The sequence below is a fragment of the Antedon mediterranea genome, chromosome 1, assembly GCF_964355755.1.
Source record: "Antedon mediterranea chromosome 1, ecAntMedi1.1, whole genome shotgun sequence".
Lineage (NCBI taxonomy): Eukaryota > Metazoa > Echinodermata > Crinoidea > Comatulida > Antedonidae > Antedon > Antedon mediterranea.
Genome location: NC_092670.1, coordinates 29,221,574 through 29,246,080, shown reverse-complemented (window position 1 = coordinate 29,246,080; position 24,507 = coordinate 29,221,574). Strand labels below are relative to the sequence as shown.

The 24,507-nt window shown below is 32.4% G+C and overlaps 1 protein-coding gene across 2 annotated transcripts in view; it reads right to left on the bottom strand.

Annotated features, from left to right (window-relative positions):
• LOC140063632 (coiled-coil domain-containing protein CG32809-like) overlaps positions 1–24,507 on the bottom strand; it is a 159,100-nt gene that overhangs the window by 112,709 nt on the left and 21,884 nt on the right. For both annotated transcript variants that reach the window (XM_072110058.1, XM_072110059.1), the window contains exon 2: positions 5,061–5,347. In XM_072110058.1, the coding sequence (XP_071966159.1) occupies positions 5,061–5,259 (199 nt within the window). In that variant the 5' untranslated portion in view covers positions 5,260–5,347. The remainder of the gene's footprint in view (positions 1–5,060; positions 5,348–24,507) is intronic.

Here is a 24,507-nt window from a genome sequence, read left to right as displayed (position 1 = left end):
CCCAATCGAATACGACAAATGACAATACTTCTGAGGAGATTTCACAAGGTTGAAAACATGTAATAAGTCGCGAGATTAATGTATGTATACAACTTTTTAAAAGTTGTAACAATTATGCAGATGTGAAAAAAGGGTATTACAGTAGTACTACTGTACCTCTCACATGTCATTGAATACTAGTGATGGTAAAATGGTCACTAGATTGTATCATGTACAGTGGTCTACCGCATCAATCAAAGAAACATTATTGTCACAGCAACTGCATTATTGTAACAGCAACTGCTTAGCATAATTTTGACAAAGTACACAAAATGGCATTTGTTTTCTTTATGCACCTACAGGCGTCACAAGTTGTTACATCTACCATGGACCTATAAAATTTATAGGTCCATGCATCTACACTGCATTGTGATCATATTCAAACAGCAGGGAATGCACAACAAATACAATCATATGCTTTCTAATTAGCTCGCATTTCGTTACTTATAACATGCAAATTTCAACAGTGAATTTTGCCCATGGGCTGAAAGGGTAACATGTGTCGGATGTTAATTTGGAAACCTGAATACTCTCTCCTGTTATTTTTTGTACGATTGACCCGTGTGACAGAACGAATTGACCCCTATGGATTTGTTACCTGCATCAGATCTAAGCAGTACTTGTTTGGAAAAAAAAATTATCAAAATAATTCGAACATTACAAATACTGATGAAGCTTTATTAATTTTGTAAAGTTAATATTAAATAATGAATAAATTTAATAGCCATCGGTTGATAAAATAAAATGATCCAAAAATAAAACAGTACATTTAAATGAACATGTGATAATAGTAGATTGATTAATTTTAAAAACTCAAATATTGAATCGATACTCATTTATTATGATTAAAACAATACTACAAAAATATGGAAAAATGTTCACTACATACAATAACCTTACTGTAATGTACACTACTATACATGTCCTATACTATTTGAAGAGGCAGCTCTCCAATTTTGGAGAACAAAATAGATTTCTAATGCAATCAGCCAACAGACTAGCCATGTCGTATTTGATTGTAAACAAGAATGAACATAATAAAATCCAATGGGTACACATGTAACAAAATTTCATTCTTGATGATGTACAGTACTGTAATGTAAGGGTTGAATGGTAAATAGGTTGCAGAATATAACACAGAAACGTTTTACATCAGGGGTACTTTATCGGTTGTTTAACATGTATTTTTTGCATACTGTAAACCTCAATGTCATTCTGATAAACCGCAATAACTCAGATAGAGAAATGAGCATGTAAACATAGCTTAATGTCTATTGGCCAGTAATCCTACAAAATCAATATTAAGATTCTATGTAGATCAAGTTTACTGATAAAACTTGAACTGACTATTTGACACAATTCTTTGCTACACAGAATTATCCTCCTTCAACTGCATTTTTAATGCATACATTTTGAAAATCAAACATCCATCATCATGCAAGTGAGTGAACATTGTTTAAATTATCATAAAAATGTAACATCTCAGTATTCCAAATCTCCTGAACATGATAGTTTCACTGATATGATGTTTTTCTATCACTTTTATAGATTGTTAAATTGGTATCATTACTCAGTCAAATGTTTTTCGCCATTACATTACCTTCTTATGGAACGCCGTTTACGCAACATTTCGATGATATGAATTTTATGACGCGATATGTGAATAAAATGCATCGATATGAATTGAATGGCGCAATATATGAATGAAATGTTTTGAATTGAATGCTTCAAAACCCTACATTTTATTCAAAACATTCAATTCTAAACACTTCAATAAAAACATTTTATTCAAAACATTTCATTCAAAACATTTCATTCAAAATATTCAATTCAAAATATTCAATTCAAAACATTTCATTCATATATCGCGCCATTCAATTTATATCGATGCATTTCATTCACATAACGCGTCATAAAATTCATATCATCAAAATGTTGCGTAAACGGCGTTCCATACTTTGTCGTGGGATTGCATTAGTTAAAATCCACACTATAATGAAAGTAATATTTTGTATACTAAGGGCCTGTTAAGACCTACGCAGTTATGCTTTTGTAAATACGCCACACACTTTTTTTTGGCCGTGTACATAGAGTACAAGACATTTCAAGTTTATTTTATGCCTATAAAATAATAAAAGAAAACCATGTTTCTCATTTATTTTTATCGTTTATACTGCATACCATTATAATAATTATAAAAACCTTCATACGTGAGTAAAAAAACACGATATTACACTCCACTCTGTACAGGGGTGTAAATATACCACGCTAACGCTTGCATACACGGACCAGGGCAGAAAGTGGAGCATTTTTGGAGAGTGATGACGTCAGCATTCACACGAGCAGCGAGCTAGACAACATGACGCTGGTAGTATAGTAGGAGTGCATGTGTTTTGAAAATAACTCAGTTGTTTGTATTTGCCACGTTTTTTTAAACTCTTGAATTCATAAATAGTAATTAAACTCTTAGCTCTTTCTATAATGCTAACCCTAGCTCTAGCCTACTCTTCTTTATTAACAGTCAGATGCGTCGAATCCATGTCTAGCAAATTCAACCCCATAGCTAATGCTAAATGTAGATACCCTTCATCAATTTGGAAAATTAAATAATGCGGTTATATCTTTTTAAGGTGGGGTTTTTATTGAAAATCTACAAAATTGATTATTTTGTTTCATTCTTGCAATAATTTATATGCATTGTACTGATGCATTCTTGCTCACAGGTATCACAATAATCGGTTGGAACATACGAAATAGCGAATTGAACTTCTTCAATTCAATTTCTGTGCTTGATAAAATGGTCAACATTACCAACAAGAAAAGCCTACTGTATGGCACAGTATCTAAGACCAGCAATAATGACAATATTGAACTATGTTTTCAATCAATCATTTTTAACCAATTTTGAATTTTGAACTTACAGTTTATATGGCAAAAACCGATTTTGAATAGATTATTCTAGCATAAACAGGCCCAGCCAAAAAGTAAACACTTGTTAAGCGTTAACCTCTTATATTTGAGGAGAGGGAGGGCGGCTTGATTTTTGTTAAAACTATTGTATTATTATTATTTTTTTTAATGTACTATAATATTGATTTATGCAACCTTTCTGATATTAAACTGAAACAAACTCTTTAATTTAAATAAAGATATTGTTCCCTTGTCCTGAAAAAACTTTAATTTAATGCAAAAAAAGTCAAAGTGTAATGACTGGAAGTCAATGGGTTTTTGGTTGAATATAACCGTTTATTTAGTCTTTATATAACGGAAAACATTTTTTTTCGCCTAGAAAGTGATTATACTTGATTAAAACTGCTAAATAGCATATTCAAAGTCTATTTTTTAAACTCCATTTTTTATGTTTTTGGGGGACATATATCTTTACACAAATGAATCACTCCCATATATATTAAACTTTAAGAAAACCATTTAATGTAATCAAATTGTTTCTGTATGCTTCCGATAATTGATTGAATCTTGCTATTTTAATGGAAATGTTTTTGTCATTAAAAAAAATAGAGGCAGTTTAACAATCAAAGGAGGGAGGGACACTTAAGAAGTACAGATATTTGTTTGCCTAATAAAGTAATATGGTTGTAAACTATTTTTAAATTTTAAATACAAGTGTACATACAGTAGTAGTACTAGTAGTACAGTTCTACTATCCATATCACACAAGTCATAAATAAGCAATGGCAGAGATAATGTATGCCCATAAATAAGTGTCAAGCCATTGGCTATCATTTTAGCTCAGGAACAGTTCATTGATGTCAAGTGAAGCAAGCTTCATCAACAGAATTTTAACCCTAAAATTATTTAACATCTTGCATAGTTTTTAAAGATGGGTGATTATCATATTGTACAGTAGAAAAACATGGTACAGTACCAAAAATACAATGCACTCAAATAGTCAAACATAAAGATGCCACAGTAGAAGCAAGGGTAACAGTCAATAAATTAAACATTATTTTGTGTTGCAGCTAAAAGTTAAATGCTGTTCTAACACCCAATCAATGATGTAGAATGCTTTTTAATCATTTAATAATAATTGAAGACCATATGGATTTGTCTTACTGCCAAAAAATTGGGGCTAATTTATTTCCCTGGTTATAAAATTGGTTATTTTTACAAAAACAAAAACAATTCTTTGTAAAGAACATATTTAAATTATTAAATATAACTGGTTAATTATTGGACTACAGTACTTACAAAGTACGGACCCTCAAACTGTTTCCAATTTGTATAGTTATACAGTGAAACAGCTACAGTACTTATTGATTGAAACAGACTAAATTATTGGATGTGTTTTTTTTTACAGTTTGACTTAAATTAATTAGAGAAATTAATCTGAATAAATTATCAGAACAAAATTTCTTGTCTACAATTTGGTTACTATGGACTTAAGCAAACATCAGGGGGTACAGACACCAAGGTAAAACTAGCAGATCAAACAGTGTGGTATAACAATACATATTATTATAGTAAAACCTCAATTGGGACAATTAGAAATAACCTCCAACTATAATAGCAACACAATTTTATAGTACCTACACAATATATTTACCACAATAATGTAAATTTCGACAATAGAAGCCACAAATTGTTTGTTGGTTTTAACTATGCATAAAACTCAAAATTTAGTATACAAGTAAATAAAACAAATTTTTGAACAAAAAAGCTACTGTAAGTTAACTAAGCTAACTATAAACTGTACTTAACTATTATTAAGTTATTATAGAGAGCAATGTTGAAGTTGACATAAATAATATACAGTATATCAGGCTACTGTACTATTTATATAACAACAATTGGAAAGAAATGAATATAAAAGTACTGTATCACCATCTCCACCTTTACTTTACCTTGTCTTAAGTAAGGGCGTTTAGTGATCCAAGATGGAAATGTGTGTGGACTATTGAACAAATCAATATCAGGAGTTTATAAATTTATAAAAAAAACACCTATTATTTATGGTGAGAAAGAAAAACAAGCAAACAACAAACAAGATTTCATAAACTTACTAAATGTTCTTTCAGGTTTTGGTGGTGGATGCCATCCTTCCCTGCGTCTGACCTCCACCTTGCCCTTCTCTTCCTGAATGGGTTTAAACTGCATTTTTTCTGCATCTTTCCTCACAGCTTGCTGTTGTTGTTGTTGTTGTTGCTGCTTTTTTGCTTTACGGTCCGAAAGCGAACGTTTTATGGGCTTAAAGAATGACATACTGACAAAAGTAATTAATCCTTTAGATTGATCAGACTTATTTAGTTCCAAGTAAATCAAGTAATATTCCTAGTACATCAACAACATACTGAAAAAAAGAAAAATAAATCTATTTAATCTCATTGATATAAGGACACTGTATGATGTTGATGACCGAAGTTCTATGGAAAAATTGCTTACAATAATAATAACCACAAACACAATCAGTGGCTGGTGTCATGTGTACACCAGCATATTGCATTGAAACGTTTTAGCTATATCGTTGCGCACATGTGTATCATTAAAAAACATTGTTTTTTAAAGAAATTTAAAAAACAATACAAACATTGAAGAACAATTAATAGTAGATGCATTAATTGATTATCAAATGTAGAGCATTTAGTTTTCCTTTTTACACCGGAACTCCACTGGCTTCAGGCTTCCCCCTAGACATACATTCCCATCGTCGAACTTGAACAAAACCCAAATCAAAACAAAATTCCAAGTGAATAATGATCAAACAATCCACAGAACATGCGCATCTCCATACGGCAAAAATGATATTAGTCATGTGTTTACCGGCGGAAAAAAAGGAATATAAATCGCTGCTAGCATTCTACACGGGAGTGTTATTTCCGGCCATATAGAGGTGCCATTTATTTTGAATTGTATGTGCGAGATTCAGCCACAGGCACCACCATGGTGGGGGGGGGGGGGATTTTCCTGTGGCTCAAATACTTTGTGTCCATACCCCCCTAGTCACATCCTAGCTATGGCCCGAGTGACTCGAACCATTGTCAACAAGATGATAACAGAATATTGTTTCAATCACTTCAACATTCACTTTCTAAGGGTATGTTCAGATCTATGGAGTTATGCTTTCGTATCGCAAGTAGTGTCATATTATAATTAACGTCGTAACAGAAAAGTGTTCAGATTTGCCTAACTAACGCTTTCGTTTCAAACTGAAAATAGGCAGGAATAATTTTGAAAGGTTAGAGGTAAAAATCGTTGATGCATGACTTTCGTGTCGTAAGCGGCGTTCACTAATCTTGTACCTTGAGCGAACGAAAGAGTAGTGTCGTATGAGGTGGCTTACACTAATCTTTTCCTGGTTCAGACCTATGGAGTTGTACGCCGCGTACAATACGAAACCATAACTCCGTAGGTCTGAACAGGCCCTAAGTCTTACTAGACTTATTTTAAATGATAAGACCCATAATAGTAGCCATCTACCATTTTATAATAAAGGCCTGAACCCTATAAAAACATCGTCGGTATCCCAGACGGGATCCGGTAAAATCCCGCGGGATTTTCGGGCGGTATTCCTGGTCGAGAATCACAACAACAAAAACGGGATACTTTTTGGATTTCCGACCGGGAAATTAAAGAGTTTTTTCGATTTTTCGATCTCGTTCATCCCGCGGGATTTTCGGGCGGTATACCTGGTTTTTACCGGGATCCCGAAAAAAATATCCAGATTTTTTGCGACCTTAATTCAATGGACAAATAAAAACAATTGAGGTTGAACAATTTTTTTAATTACATTTCAAAAACCATGCTATGTTTTTCCTGTACAGTAATTTTATATCATTTGACATTGAAATGTCTTAGTTTAATAAACATGAAGATAAATAGCTGAATATACAGTAATTATACAGCAACAGCAGATGAACACTTACTACATTTGACATTGATAGAATATAAATAAATTAAGTATTGTAAATTAGATGAAATGTCTATAAAAACAATCTATAAATAGATTCCAAGAGAAATTGATTATTGAACAAATATTAAAAGACATGCAGTAACCTCTAAGTCACAGAATAGTAACCATAAATTATCTTGTCATCAATGAATATTATTATTAGACAATATTTGAAAAAAACAACTGAGTAGATGAATGATAAGGAATAAATCAGATAATAAAAGAGTTTAATTAGAAGTAGATTTATGATTATAATCAAACAATTTGGAAATCAAAAAAGTACATCCTTCATCCATCCAAAAGCAGTAGCGTAACACAGATGTCTGTGGTTCCTGGTATAGAAAAAGTGGTCCTGCAATGCTGGAGGCCTTTGATGTTTTTAGCCCTTTTCAAAGTATTTTAAAGCCTACTGTTTCCTCTGGGTTCTGCTCAGAGGCCTCTGTGTAACTGTAAGCTCCATGGACACTGGATTTAGCCAGTAAGATTCATAGCCATTACGCCACTGCCTATACTCTTTCCCAATTTGTATGCATTCAAAGTTTTGAGTACCAAACTCCTTGCTAGTTTTTTTAACATGCATTCTGACAACCACACAAGCACTTTAGATTATCACATGTGGTAGAGTTCATTCTGACAACCACACAAGCACTTTAGATTATCACATGTGGTAGAGTTCATTCTGACAACCACACAAGCACTTTAGATTATCACATGTGGTAGAGTTCATTCTGACAACCACACAAGCACTTTAGATTATCACATGTGGTAGAGTTGAAATGTTGTTAATGCTGGTTTTTACACAATTAGACAAAGAATTTTATCAACCAATTCATGATATTAAAACAGATATAGTATCCCTATAAATGACCATATTTATTGGAACAAAATTTAGAATCTAGGACCAAATTTGGTCATGATAGACTGTGTTTTCACATTAAGCACATGGAAAAAGTTACTAGCAACAGAGAACCAAAACTTCCTCAAATCCAGTCAGTCAAGAATGAAAACTGACCGCAACTAAACAAAAATTTATATTTGCATGTTGTATGATATGCATACGGTAATTCTCTCAATCATCTGTTTAACTGAAAGGAAAGTTAACTACATTCTTTACAAACGTTACTAAGCAAACTCCAGGCTAAGAAGCCTTCCTAAAATCAAACTTTTAACTTTTGTATACATTGATTCTACCACATGTACAAATTTATAAATTTGACAAAATGCAACACTTTCTTTTTTTCTGAAGATAGGCTGTTTTTAGAACATACCTTGTACTGTGTAGTGCTAGAGAGATGATTATAAATTACAGTACACTACTTATTATGTTACTCAAGAGAGAATATAAAAGTGTCCTAATAAATGAAAATACATAGAATTTATTACCTTCAAGTTGAACAATATTTTATGGAGACTATATTGATATTATTCTCCTTGGGAGTGCAAACACTTGTTATCTAGTGAATTGTTGTTATACAAATACTATAAAATTAAGGCAGCAGAGTTTGCTTAACCTTGAAACCTCATGGACAAGGCCTACTGTAGAATGGGTAGAGGTAGAGGTAGAGGGCCTAGCAAAACAAGATAAATTCTTTCTTCTCCAGGTATTCGAGTATTGATAGAAATGTGACCTTTATCTCTATAAGAAATTCTCTCTCTTGAAATATAAACACAGCAAAATAAAAAAGTCTTCCCAGAATTCACCATAGCACAGAAACCATGAATGTAACATATTTTTGGCAGTGGCAGATCCATTTTATTTTTTAATTATGTTCCCTTTTATCTTTTTTACTAGTGTTAGTGAATAATTTGGCCAACAGAAGGCCGGGTACTGTCACAAAACCTAAGATAACGAAAGCTAAGACCCCCTAAAGACTTAAGATTACCAAAAGTTCTCTTTCGCACCTGCCTTGTATTTTAACTCTAAATTTGTTAACCAACTTATTCTGAATACCACATCTTATAATTAGATGAAGAAGAATCAATAAATAACAATAAATTCTTTAACTAAATTGATGAGACGTTTTTCTCATGAGAATTTCGCATACCGTACTCTATGTTCAATATTTTGCTTCTATGGAATGCCAAAAGAGCAACATTAATAGAGGGCTAAAAACTAGGTGGAATCCATCTATTTAACTCATTTTTTGGTGAAAATCATGTTCAATTCAATATATTTTGTCACTGTCAATACAAATAAAATTTAAAGTTAGTTGAATTAATTTGGAGTTGAATAAATTTGGAGTCAAAATACAATGCAGGTGCGAAAGAAAAGCACCCCTGAGACCAACACAATGGAGTAAATGTATATCAACAAACAAATCGTCCAGTTTGTTCCGAAACAAAGGTATATATTTACTCAACAGGCATATTGTGAGTTTATTTCTGTTTGTGATAAGGGCAATTTCACAGTAACCTAGGCCGTCAGTAATAACTGAGAAATAAGCAAATAGCTCTTTATCAGGTTGTATTTGTCTGATTTAGTTTGTAATTTTTGATAAAGCACCTGATGGGCAAACTACAAAAAAATTTTTATTGAGCTACGATGAAAACTTTTGTTACAGCGGCCAAAAATGTCATGTTTTTAGACAAAATTGAGTGTCTCATTGCAAAAAATCATTTTTATGAAATGCATTGTTGTTGTTTGTATGTATATATATTTATATGAATTAAATGTTCGGTTCAATGTAACCGTCTAAAAAGTGCTTAATACGGTAAAGTAGAGCTAAAATATACGTTAAGTCTGGAAAAGAAGTAAAAACTACAGTTTGGTCTCTACAGGCTTGTTTCGTGAGTCGTGAAACTCACTCATCAGGAGACTATAATGAGAAGAATCAATTACAACGTTGCTTATCAGCACATTTACTTGTAGAATTAGCATTTACAGGTGATATGTTTTGGAATGTCAGCTGTTATGTAACAATGCTTTCTTTCTGTGCCGGCAGGCGGACACAAGTTTGTTACATTTGTTTAATGTCGATAATTCAGGGTGGCGGATGATAAATAATTTCTCTTTGAGGCAGAGGTTGCATTTTTTGTTTGCGCTACTATATGCTTTAGTAGATGCCAAGATGCGCCATGAGATTGAATAGTCTGTGGTGTTGTCCTTGAGTGTCCAAATATGTTTACTGAGTTCGGTTGAGGTTCTAGAACGTGTATTACGGAATGATGAGGTGTGATTTCTGTATCGTGTTTTAAAATCATTTTCAGTGAGTCCGATATAAGTTTCCGAGGTGGATTTGTCTTTGTGTGTAACTGTGGCTTGGTATATTACAGATGATTGTAAGCAATTTCCGTTTAGCGGGCATGTGTTTTTCTGTCGGCAGTTGCATGTTTTGTTTTCTTGTGTGTTTTCCACGGATGTTGTTTCGGGCTGGTTGAGTATTCTCTTGTTGTGACTGTCTATTATCTGTTTCATATTGTTCATACAACTGTAGCTAATCTTGATAGTGTTTCGGTTGAAGATTTTTCTTAGTTTGTTATCTTTTGGAAAATGTTTGTCTACTAGGGATAGGAATTTCTGTCCGATGTTTGTGCTGACGTTTTTGCTGAACGGTGGGTTGTACCACAGAATGTCGTTTCGTTGTCTGTTTTTTCGTCTTGTCTGGGTTACCGGCTCGTATTTTAGTGTGTACTTGTATCCACTGTCGTTGAGAGTTTTTTGGTATACAGGGGCGGCTTGGTTGAATGAATTCTTGTCGGATGACAAGGACGAGAGTCGTTTGTTTATTCCGGCGGGTATATTCTTTAGGATGGTCGGTGGGTGGTTACTTTGTTGATGGATATACTTTAACGTGGCGTTTGGTTTGGTGTAGGGCTGGTATGTGTTCTTCGGTAGGTTGAGTGTGACGTCTAAGAAGTTGATGACTTGTTTGTTTGCTTCTATGGTAATGCGTAGGCCGTTATCTTTGAATATTTGGCATATGTCTTTTTTAATATTTTCTGTGCTTTTAGGTGTGGTGTCTGTGACTGCAAGGCCGTCATCTCTGTAAAGTCCTATGTTGATTCCTAGTTAGGTGATCATTTAGAATAAAATGATCACCTATTGTTATTGTATGAAATCTTTATTATTATTGGTTATCCGCAACGAAGTTGCAGGATAACCTCTTGTGATTGTACGAAATCATCATCTTTTTATTTTTCTTCTTTCTTTCTGTATGATTTTTGTGTAACGCTTTTCTCTAAAACTCGCAAACATAACATTTCGGTAACTATCTTAACATATTGACATTTACGTAACGTCGTCAAGCGAAGCTTTTCATGATGTTTGCAATTGCGCAACGTGACGTACGCGCGATTTAACGTTTTTCTCGTATTTAACATATGTTGAAAACCAAATAACATTTCAACTTGAAACTTCGCAAAAGTTTAATTTATATCATGCGCTAACTTTATGTTGAAAAAAAATTGCGTGTTTTACACAAAGTTACGCGCGCACGCGCATTTAAAATTTCAAAATGCGCAAAATTAATTTATAATCAACTTTCTACGCGTTTCTGGTCGTTTTAAGCATTTCAAAAATTCCCACGCGTGCGCACATTTTTACGTGTGCGGTACGCACGTAGCATTGAAAACGTATTTTTTTCGCGATTTATGTTTTTCCAGCCTTTTCTAGTAATTTTACCAAATTTTAAACAATTTCGACTTAAAGATACGTCATACGAGTACGTCGAATTGGACAATTTGTGCGCGTTTTTTATGAAAAGGTTAAAAAATTTGTTTAAAATATGCCTTTTTTTAAACAGTCGTAATTTCTAAACTAGACGGTCAATTTTTTGTGGATGACATATTCTGGAAGTAGATGAGTGGTAGATATCGGATCAGGTATTGATATGGCTAACCGGACATTGTGACGTCATCGTATGGCCACGCAAATATAAAATTTAGGATTTTTGTATCTTTCGTCATAGCTCATCACATTGAATAGAGCGCATCTCCACTTATTCGTTTTCCATTTTCACCCCGATTTTGATATTGTCTAGGTCAATCAACTATCTTTCGCATGAGTTAAAAATATTTTAATTTTTTTGACGTCATCATGCCTAAAAATTTAAATCACGTGTGGCATTAATTTCATCTTTACAGTAAATTTTAATCTGTTATAGCTCGTAAGAATAAAATGTGATAATCAAGATTAAAACTTTTTCTGGAAGCTATTGAATTTTAGATACGAAATTATGTAAAAATGTTGCCAATCGGATGTTGTGACGTCATCATATGGCCAGTTATATAAAAAAGGTCGTATTTTCATCTTTTGCGTCATAATTCATTACATTTAAACGAGCGCGCATCAATATTTCACGTATTCAAATTTCTTCTACATGCTAATACGTTGTTGCTGAGATAATTTCCTTTCGGAATTGCTAACTTCGCGTTTCATTTTAAAACCGTCAACACGTTAAAAATTGCAATAAATAGCGGGTCCCGTAATTTCACCTATTCTATGTATGTCACTGTATGTGATATGGATACAGATTATACTATGTATACTATATATGAATTTAAATAATAAAATTCAGCAACATATCATATTCTTCAGTTCAGGTCATAATGCCAACGTGAACACTTCCTTTTGTCCTCAACCTATCCCCTTAATGTTAATGTTGCACCACTTGCGCGGCGGATAACCAAACTCGTCAAAGTGACGAGTTACATGTCTAGTTATTTTTTTTTTTTGGTTATCCGCAACGAAGTTGCAGGATAACCTCTTGTGATTGTACGAAATCATCATCATCTTTTTCTTAATCTTCTTTCTTTCTGTATGATTTTTGTGTAACGCTTTTCTCTAAAACTTGCAAACATAACATTTTGTTAACTATGTTAACATTTTGACATTTATGTAACGTCGTCAAGCGAAGCTTTTCATGATGTTTACAATCGCGCAATGTGACGTACGCGCGATTTAACGATTTTCTCGTATTTAACATATGTCGAAAACCAAATAACATTTAAAAGTGAAACTTTGCAAAAGTTTAATTTATATCATGCGCTAACCTTCTGTTGAAAAAAAATTGCGTGTTTTACACAAAGTTACGCGCGCACGCGCATTTAAAATTTCAAAATGCGCAAAATTAATTTCTAATCAACTTTCTACGCGTTTCATGTCGGTTTAAGCATGTCAAAAATTCCCACGCATGCGCACAATTTTACGTGTGCGGAGCGCACGTAGCATTGAAAACGTATTTTTTTCACGTGATTTATGATTTTCCAGCCTTTTCTAGTAATTTTACCAAATTTTAAACAATTTTGACTTAAAGATACGTCATACGAGCACGTCGAATTGGACAATTTGCGCGCGTTTTTTATGAAAACGTTAAAAAATTCGTTTAAAATATGCCTTTTTTAAAACAGTCGTAATTTCTAAACTAAACGGTCAACTTTTTGTGGATGTCATTTTCTGGAAGTAGATGAGTTGTAGATATTGGATCAGGTATTAATATGGCTAACCGGACATTGTGATGTCATCGTATGGCCACGCAAATATAAAATTTAGGATTTTGTATCTTTCGTCATAGCTCATCACATTGAATAGAGCGCATCTCCACTTATCCGTTTTCCATTTTCACCCCGATTTTGATATTGTCTAGGTCAATCAACTATCTTTCGCATGAGTTAAAAATATTTTAATTTTTTTTACGTCATCGTGCTTAAAAATTTAAATCACGTGTGGCATTAATTTCATCTTTACAGTAAATTTTAATCTGTTATAGCTCGTAAGAATAAAATGTGATAATCACGATTAAAACTTTTTCTGGAAGCTATTGGACTGTAGATACGAAATTATGTAAAAATGTTGCCAATCGGATGTTGTGACGTAATCATATGGCCAGTTAAATAAAAAAGGTCGTATTTTCATCTTTTGCGTCATAATTCATTACATTTAAAAGAGCGCGCATCAATATTTCACGTATTCAAATTTCTTCTACACGCTAATACGTTGTTGCTGAGATAATTTCCTTTCGGAATTGGTACCTTCGCGTTTCATTTTAAAACCGTCAACATGTTAAAAAATTGCAATAAATAGCGGGTCCCGTAATTTCACCTATTCTACACTGTATGTGATATGGATACAGATTATACTGTGTATACTATATATGAATTTAAATAATAAAATTCAGCAATAACAACATATCATATTCTTCAGTTCAGGTCATAATGCCAACGTGAACACTTCCTTTTGTCCTCAACCTATCCCCTTAATGTTAATGTTGCACCACTTGCGCGGCGGATAACCAAACTCGTCAAAGTGACGAGTTACATGTCTAGTTTTTTATTCTTTCTGTACACTTTTTGTGTAACAATTATCTCAAAAAGTTGAATGGCAATGATCACAAAAAATTCACAGTGTCTTTCAAATACTTTAACTTAGCCATAATAAGCTTTTCAGCGTGATCACTGACCCGTGACGTCACGTATACGCCATTTTGTGAAATCACATTATCAGTCATATATCCATAATTCATTATCACATATTTATGAAATTCACTACACGTAAACTTCAGGTCAAGGGTAAAAATATTAGCAAATAAAAACGCGCGCGCACGTAGGGTCATGCGCGTGAAGTCGCGCATTAAAAATTTAAAAAGCTCAAAATTACGTTTTAATCAATTTAGAGCATGAATTAGGCCATTTGCGTGTTTCAAAAAATTACTGCGCAAAAAAATTATTTTGCGCGCGCGATACTTACAAAGTGTAAAAATTGCAATTTTTTTATACAAATCGCATTCTAAACAGCATCCTTAGTACATTCACCAAATTTGAGTCAGTTCCGACTTAAAATAACGGTATACGAGCAGGTTAAAAATGTAAAAATGCGCAAATTAATTGCATCAAAGTGATGAAAATGGTGAAAAATTAGGCCTTTTTAAAATGAATATAACTCTTCAGAATGGCAGGTGACCCCCAATTTTTTTAAGTTATTCGGGAAGCCATTGGGTTGTAGATACATATTCATGTACACATTAGATGTACAAAATTGTATGACGTCATCAAATGGCCACTTCAATTTAAAAATTAGTAATTTTTATCTTTTTGTATGGGTTATCACATTCAATAGAGCGCATCTCCGTTATTTTAGCTCGATTTTCGCAGAAATTTTTGTATGTGCTTGCTCAATTAATTATCTTTTTCAGGAGTTGTCAACATTTTTATTTTGATGACATCATCACGCGTAAAAACTTGAATAACGTAGGTCGTGTAATTTCAGCTACACCGTACATTTGAATATATTATAGCTCTTCAGAATTAAAGGTGACCTTGAAGATTATAACTTATTATGATAGCAGATGAAATGTAGATATGAATTAATATAAAAATTAAGCCTATCGGATGTTGTGATGTTATCATATGGCCAGTTGAAGTTAAAACGTTGTTTTTAAATTTCTTTAGTCGAAGTTATACAAATTTCAAAGAGCGCGCATTGCGCTTCTACGTGTCAAATTCTCTTCCAATCCTTATATTTATTTGCTCAATTAATTATCTTTCGAAATTGTCATCTTCGAGTTTATTTTGATAATTCCATCATACCGAAAAATTTGAACATGATGTGGGTCCAGTAATTTCACCAATGCTACTACTACACTGTATATAGATATACAGTATATACTGTACATAATGTATATGGCATATAATAGGCACAAATCAGCACTATATACGTATAATAGTAAAAAAATAAGGCCTTTTTAAAATTAATATAACTCTTCAGAATGGAAGGTGACCCTCATTTTTTTTAAACTTATTATGGAAGCCAATGACTTGTAGATATAAATGTATAAAATATTAATGTAAGTAAAGCGATAAAAATGATCACCTATAATTCGTCAAAGTGACGAATTAAATTCTAGTTAGGTGATCATTTAGAATAAAATGATCACCTATTGTTATTGTATAAAATCTTTATTATTCTTCTTTCTGTACACTTTTTGTTCGTCAAATATCTCAAAAAGTTGAATAGCAATGATCAGAAAAATTTTACAATGTCTTTCAAATACTTTAACTTAGCCATAATAAGCTTTTCAGCGTGATCACTCATCCGTGACGTCACGTATACGCCATTTTGTGAAATCACATTATCAATCATATGTCCATAATTCATTATCACATATTTATGAAATTCACTACACGTAAATTTCAGGTCAAGGTAAAAAATATTAGCAAATAAAAACTGGCGCGTCTCAAGGTCATGCACGTGAAATCGCGCGTAAAGATTTTAAAAAGGTCAAAATTAAGTTTTGATCAATTTAGAGCATGAATTAGGCCATTTGCGTGTTTCAAAAAATTACTGCGCAAAAACACATTTTTGCGCACGCGATTCTTAAAATGCGTAAAAAATAAAATTTAATGTATACATCACATTCTACTCACAATCCTTTGTACATTCTCCGATTTTGAGTCCAATCCGACTTAAAATAACGCTGTACGAGCACGTTAAACATGACAAAATGCGCTCATTAATTGTACAAAAGTGCTAAAAATGGTAAAAAATAAGGATTTTTTAAAATGAATATAACTCTTCAGAATGGCAGGTGACCCCCAATTTTTTTAACTTATTATGGAAGCCAATAAATTGTAGATATAAATGTATATACACATTAGACGTACAAAATGGTATGACGTCATCAAATGGCCACTTGAATTTAAAAATTAGGAATTTTTATCTTTTTGTGTGGGTTATCACATTCAATAGAGCGCATCTCCGTTATTTGGGCCCGATTTTCGCACAACTTTTAGTATGTGCTTGCTCAATTAATTATTCTTCTAATGAGTTGTCAACATTTTTATTTTGATGACGTCATCACGCGTAAAAACTTGAATAACCTAGGTCATGTAATTTCAGCAACACTATACATTTGAATATCTTATAGCTCTTCAGAATTAAAGGTGACCTTGAAGATTATAACTTATTATGAAAGCTGATGAAATTTAGATATGAATTCATAGTAAAATTAAGCCTATCGGATGTTGTGATGTTATCATATGGCCAGTTGAAGTTAAAAAGTAGTTTTTAAATTTCTTTGGTCAAAGTTATACAAATTTCAAAGACCGCGCATTGCGCTTCTACGTGTCAAATTTTCTTCCAATCCTTATATTTATCTGCTCAATTCATTATCTTTCGAAATTGTCATCTTCGAGTTTATTTTGAAAATTCCATCATACCAAAAAATTAGAACACGATATGAGTCCCGTAATTTCACCTATGCTACACTGTATATAGATACAGTATATACTGTACATATTGTATGGCATATAATAGGTACAACTCAGCACTATAAGTGTATATGCATCATGTCATAGGATGGCGTAAATCAACTTTTTACGATCGTATGTTAACGTACGTGCATGTTTAAAAAATGTTAATTTCATTAAAATGATAAAAATGATCACCTATAATTCGTCAAAGTGACGAATTAAATTCTAGTTAGGTGATCATTTAGAATAAAATGATCACCTATTGTTATTGTATGAAATCTTTATTATTATTGGTTATCCGCAACGAAGTTGCAGGATAACCTCTTGTGATTGTACGAAATCATCAACATCAACTTTTTATTTTTCTTCTTTCTTTCTGTATGATTTTTGTGTAACGCTTTTCTCTAAAACTTGCAAACATAACATTTTGTTACCTATGTTAACATTTTGACATTTATGTAACGTCGTCAAGCGAAGCTTTTCATGATGTTTACAATTGCGCAACGTGACGTACGCGCGATTTAACGATTTTCTCGTATCTAACATATGTCGAAAACCAAATAACATTTTAAAGTGAAACTTTGCAAAAGTTTAATTTATATCATGCGCTAACTTTCTGTTGAAAAAAAATTGCGTGTTTTACACAAAGTTACGCGCGCACGCGCATTTAAAATTTCAAAATGCGCAAAATTAATTTATAATCAACTTTCTACGCGTTTCATGTCGTTTTAAGCATGTCAAAAATTCCCACGCGTGCGCACATTTTTACGTGTGCGGTGCGCACGTAGCATGGAAAACGATTTTTTTTCGCGTGATTTATGTTTTTCCAGCTTTTTCTAGTAATTTTACCAAATTTTAAACAATTTCGACTTAAAGATACGTCATACGAGCACGTCGAATTGGACAATTTGCGCGCGTTTTTTATGAAAATGTTAAAAAATTCGTTTAAAATATGCCTTTTTTTAAACAGTCGTAATTTCTAAACTAGAAGGTCAACTTTTTGTGGATGGGATATTCTGGAAGTAGATGAGTGGTAGATATCGGATCAGGTATTAATATGGCTAACCGGACATTTTGACGTCATCGTATGGCCACGCGAATATAAAATTTAGGATTTTTGTATCTTTCGTCATAGCTCATCACATTGAATAGAGCGCATCTCCACTTATCCGTTTTCCATTTTCACCCCGATTTTGACATTGTCTAGGTCAATCAACTATCTTTCGCATGAGTTAAAAATATTTTAATTTTTTTGACGTCATCATGCCTAAAAATTAATATCACGTGTGGCAGTAATTTCATCTTTACAGTAAATTTTAATCTGTTATAGCTCGTAAGAATAAAATGTGATAATCACGATTAAAACTTTTTCTGGAAGCTATTGGATTGTAGATACGAAATTATGTAAAAATGTTGCCAATCGGATGTTGTGACGTCATCATATGGCCAGTTAAATAAAAAAGGTCGTATTTTCATCTTTTGCGTCATAATTCATTACATTTAAAAGAGCGCGCATCAATATTTCACGTATTCAAATTTCTTCTACACGTTAATACGTTGTTGCTGAGATAATTTGCTTTCGGAATTACTACCTTCGCGTTTCATTTTAAAACCGTCAACATGTTAAAAATTGCAATAAATAGCGGGTCCCGTAATTTCACCTATTCTACACTGTATGATATGGATACAGATTATACTGTGTATACTATATATGGATTTAAATAATAAAATTCAGCAATAACAACATATCATATTCTTCAGTTCAGGTCATAATGCCAACGTGAACACTTCCTTTTGTCCTCAACCTATCCCCTTAATGTTAATGTTTCACCACTTGTGCGGCGGATAACCAAACTCGTCAAAGTGACGAGTTACATGTCTAGTTTTTTTTTTTTTTTTTATTCTTTCTGTACACTTTTTGTGTAACAATTATCTCAAAAAGTTGAATGGCAATGATCACAAAAAATTCACAGTGTCTTTCAAATACTTTAACTTAGCCATAATAAGCTTTTCAGCGTGATCACTCAACCGTGACGTCACGTATACGCGATTTTGTGAAATCACACTATCAATCATATCTCCATAACTCTTTATCACATGTCAATAAAATTCACTATACGTAAACCTCAGGTGAAGGATAAAAATATTAACAAATAAAAACTTACGTGTTTCAAGGTCATGCACGTGAAATCGCGCATTAAAATTTTAAAAAGCTCAAAATTAAGTTTTGATCAATTTAGAGCATAAAATAGGCCATTTGCGTGTTTTAAAAAATTACTGCGCAAAAACACGTTTTTGCACGTGCGTACTTAGAAAGCGTAAAAAATACAATTTTTTTTGTACAAATTGCATTCTACTCATCTTCCCTGGTAGATTCACCAAATGTGAGTCCATTTCGATTTAAAATAGTGCTATACGAGCACGTTAAAAATGACAAAATGCGCACATTAATTGTACAAAAGTGCTAAAAATGGTAAAAATTAAGGCCTTTTTAAAAAGAATATAACTCTTCAGAATGGCAGGTGACCCCCATTTTTTTTAACTTATTATGGAAGCCAATAAGTTGTAGATATAAATATATATACATATTAGACGTAAAAAATGGTATGACGTCATCAAATGGCCACTTGAATTTAAAAATTAGTAATTTTTATGTTTTTGTGTGGGTTATCACATTCAACAGAGCCCATCTCCGTTATTTGAGCTCGATTTGCGCACAAATTTTAGGATGTGCTTGCTCAATTAATTATCTTTCTCAGGAGTTGTCAACATTTTTGTTTTGATGACGGCATCATGCGTAAAAACTTGAATAACCTAGGTCGTGTATTTTCAGCTACACCATACATTTGAATATCTTACAGCTCTTCAGAATTAAAGGTGACCTTGAAGATTATAATTTATTATAAAAGCTGATGAAACGTAGATATGAATTCATATAAAAATTAGGCCTATCGGATGTTGTGACATTATGAAATGGTCAGTTTAATTTAAAAGGTAGTTTTTTTCTCTCTTTCGTCAAATTTATACAAATTTCAAAGAGCGCGCATTGCGCTTCTACGTGTCAAATTCTCTTCCAATCCTTATATTTATTTGCTCAATTCATTATCTTTCGAAATTGCCATCTTCGAGTTTATTATGATTATTCCATCATACCAAAAAATTAGAACATGATGTGGGTCCCGTAATTTCACCTATGCTACACTGTATATAGATATACAGTAAATACTGTACATATTGTATATGGCATATAATAGGCACAACTCAGCACTATAAGCGTATGCATCATGTCATAGGATGGCGCACATCAACTTTTTACGATCGTATGTTAACGTACGTGCATGTTTAAAAAAATTTAATTTCATTAAAATGATAAAAATGATCACCTATAATTCGTCAAAGTGACGAATTAAATTCTAGTTAGGTGATCATTTAGAATAAAATGATCACCTATTGTTATTGTACAAAATCTTTATTATTATTGTTATTATTCTTCTTTCTGTACACTTTTTGTTTAGCAATTATCTCAAAAAGTTGAATAACAATGATCACAAAAATTTCACAATGTCTTTCAAATACTTTAACTTAGCCATAATAAGCTTTTCAGCGTGATCACTCAACCGTGACGTCACGTATACGCGATTTTGTGAAATCACATTATCAATCATATCTCCATAACTCTTTATCACATATCAATAAAATTCACTATACGTAAACTTCAGGTGAAGGGTAAAAATATTAACAAATAAAAACTTACGTGTTTCAAGGTTATGCACGTGAAATCGCGCGTTAAAATTTTAAAAAGCTCAAAATTAAGTTTTGATCAATTTAGAGCATGAAATAGGCCATTTGCGTGTTTTAAAAAATTACTGCGCAAAAATATATTTTTGCGCACGGGATTTTTAAAAAGCGTAAAAAATAAAATTTGATGTATACATCACATTCTACTCATAATCCTTAGTACAATCATCCGTGACGTCATTTATACGCAATTTTGCGAAATCACATTATCAGTCATATCTCAATAATTCATTATCACATATTAATGAAATTCACTACACGTAAACTTTAGGTCAAGGGTAAAAATTTTAGCAAATAAAAACGCACGCGCACCTAGGGTCATGCGCGTGAAATCGCGCGTTAAAAATTTAAAACGCTCAAAATTAAGTTTTGATCAATTTAGAGCATGAATTAGGCCATTTGCGTGTTTTAAAAAATTACTGCGCAAAAACACGTTTTTGCGCGTGCGTAGATAGAAAGCGTAAAAAATACATTTTTTTTTACAAATTGCGTTCTACTCATTTTCCATAGTACATTCACCAAATTTGAGTCCATTTCGACTAAAAATAACGCTATACGAGCACGTTAAAAATGACAAAATGCGCACATTAATTGTACAAAAGTGCTAAAAATGGTAAAAAATAAGGACTTTTTAAAATGAATATAACTCTTCAGAATGGCAGGTGACCCCCAATTTTTTTAACTTATTATGGAAGCCAATAAGTTGTAGATACAAATGTATATACACATTAGACATACAAAATGGTATGACGTCATCAAATGGCCACTTGAATTTAAAAATTAGGAATTTTTAGCTTTTTGTGAGGGTTATCACATTCAATAGAGCGCATCTCCGTTATTTGAGTCCGATTTTCGCACAACTTTTAGTATGTGCTTGCTCAATTAATTATTCTTCTAATGAGTGGTCAACATTTTTATTTTGATGATGTCATCATGCGTAAAAACTTGAATAACGTAGGTCGTGTAATTTCAGCTACACCTTACATTTGAATATCTTATAGCTCTTCAGAATTAAAGGTGACCTTGAAGATTATAACTTATTATGAAAGCTGATGAAATGTAAATATGAATTCATATTAAAATTAAGCCTATCGGATGTTGTGATGTTATCATATGGCCAGTTGAAGTTAAAACGTTGTTTTTAAATTTCTTTAGTCGAAGTTATACAAATTTCAAAGAGCGCGCATTGCGCTTCTACGTGTCAAATTCTCTTCCAATCCTTATATTTATTTGCTCAATTCATTATCTTTCGAAATTGTCATCTTCGAGTTTATTTTGATTATTCCATCATACCAAAAAATTTGAACTTGATGTGTGTCCAATAATTTCACCTATGCTACACTGTATATAGATATACAGTATATACTGTTACATTGTATATGGCATATAATAGGCATAACTCAGCACTATAAGCGTATAATAGGATGGCATACATCAACATTTTCCTATCGTATGTTAACGTACGTACATGTTTAAAAAAAATTAATTTCATTAAAATGATAAAAATGATCACCTATAATTCGTCAAAGTGACGAATTAAATTCTAGTGAGAAATTGTTTTTGTCAAAAAGAAATGTTTCTTCGCAATTTCTTTCTGTACAGATTTTGTGTAACAAATATCTCAAAAAGTTTAATGTCAATGATTACCAAAATTTCACAATGTCTTTCAAATACTTTAACTTAGTCCTAATAAGCTTTTCAGCGTGATCACTCATCCGTGACGTCAATTATACGCCATTTTGTGAAATCACATTATCAATCATATCTCCATAATTAATTATCACATATTAATGGAATTCACTACACGTAAACTTCAGGTAAAAGGTAAAAATATTAGCAAATAAAAACGCACGCGCACGTAGGGTCATGCGCGTGAAATCGCGCGTTAAAAATTAAAAAAGCTCAAAATTACGTTTTGATCAATTTAGAGCATGAATTAGGCCATTTGCGTGTTTTACAAAATTACTGCGGAAAAACACGTTTTTGCGCGTGCGTACATAGAAAGCGTAAAAAATAACAACTTTTTGTACAAATTGCATTCTACTCATCTTCCATAGTACATTCACCAAATTTGAGTCCATTTCGACTTAAAATAGTGCTATACGAGCCTGTTAAAAATGACAAAATGCGCACATTAATTGTACAAAAGTGCTAAAAATGGTAAAAAGTAGGGCCTTTTTAAAATGAATATAACTCTTCAGAATGAAAGGTGACCCCCAATTTTTTTAACTTATTATGGAAGCCAATGAGTTGTATAAATAAATTTATATACACATTATACGTACAAAATGGTATGACGTCATCATTTGGCCACATGAATTTTGAAAATAGGGGTTTTTCCCCTTTTGTCATAGACCACCACATTCAACAGAGCGCAACTCGCTTATCTGTGATCGATTTTCTTTTAATTTTTAACACATTCTACCTCAACCAATTATGTTACTTATGAGTTGCCAATATTTTCTTTTGGATAACGTTATCACGTCTTAAAATTTAAATAACGGTGGTTACGTAATTTTACCTACAACGTATATTTGAATACCTTACAGCTCTTCTGAATTAAAGTTGACCTCGATGTTTATAATTTAGTATGATAGCTGGTGAAATGTAGATATGAATTCATACAAAAATTAAGCCTATCAGATGTTGTGACGTTATCATATGGCCAGTTGAAGTTAAAAAGTAGTTTTTTCATCTCTTTCGTCAAAGTTATACAATTTTTAAAGAGCGCGCACGGCCCTTCTACGTGCCAAATTTTCTTCCAATTGTTATATTTTATTGCTAAATTCATTATCTTTCGATATTGTTATACACAAGTTTTTTTTTATAATGTCATCAGTGCCAAAAACTTAGAACATGATGTGTGTCCGTAATTTCACCTATGCTACACTGTATATAGATATACACAGTACAGTATATACTGTACATATTGTATATGGCATATAATAGGCACAACTCAGCACTATAAGCGTATAATAGGATGGCATACATCAACATTTTCCGATTGTATGTTAACGTACGTGCATGTTTCAAAAATATGAATGTCAATAAAATGATAAAAATGATCACCTATAATTCGTCAAAGTGACGAATTAAATTCTAGTGAGAAATTGTTTTTGTAAAAAAAAAATGTTTCTTCGCAATTTCTTTCTGTACAAATTTTGTGTAACAAATATCTCAAAAAGTTTAATGTCAATGATTACCAAAATTTCAGAATTTCTTTCAAATACTTTAACTAAGTCCTAATAAGCTTTTCAGCGTGATCACTCATCCGTGATGTCATTTATACGCCATTTTGTGAAATCACATTATCAATCATATCTCCATAATTAATTATCAGATATTAATGAAATTCACTACACGTAAACTTCAGATCAAGGGTAAAAATATTAGCAAATAAAAACGCACGCGCACGTAGGGTCATGCGCGTGAAATCGCACGTTAAAAATTTAAAAAGGTCAAAATTACGTTTTGATCAATTTAGAGCATGAATTAGGCCATTTGCGTGTTTTAAAAAATTACTGCGCAAAAACACGTTTTTGCACGTGCGTACTTAGAAAGCATAAAAAATACAATTT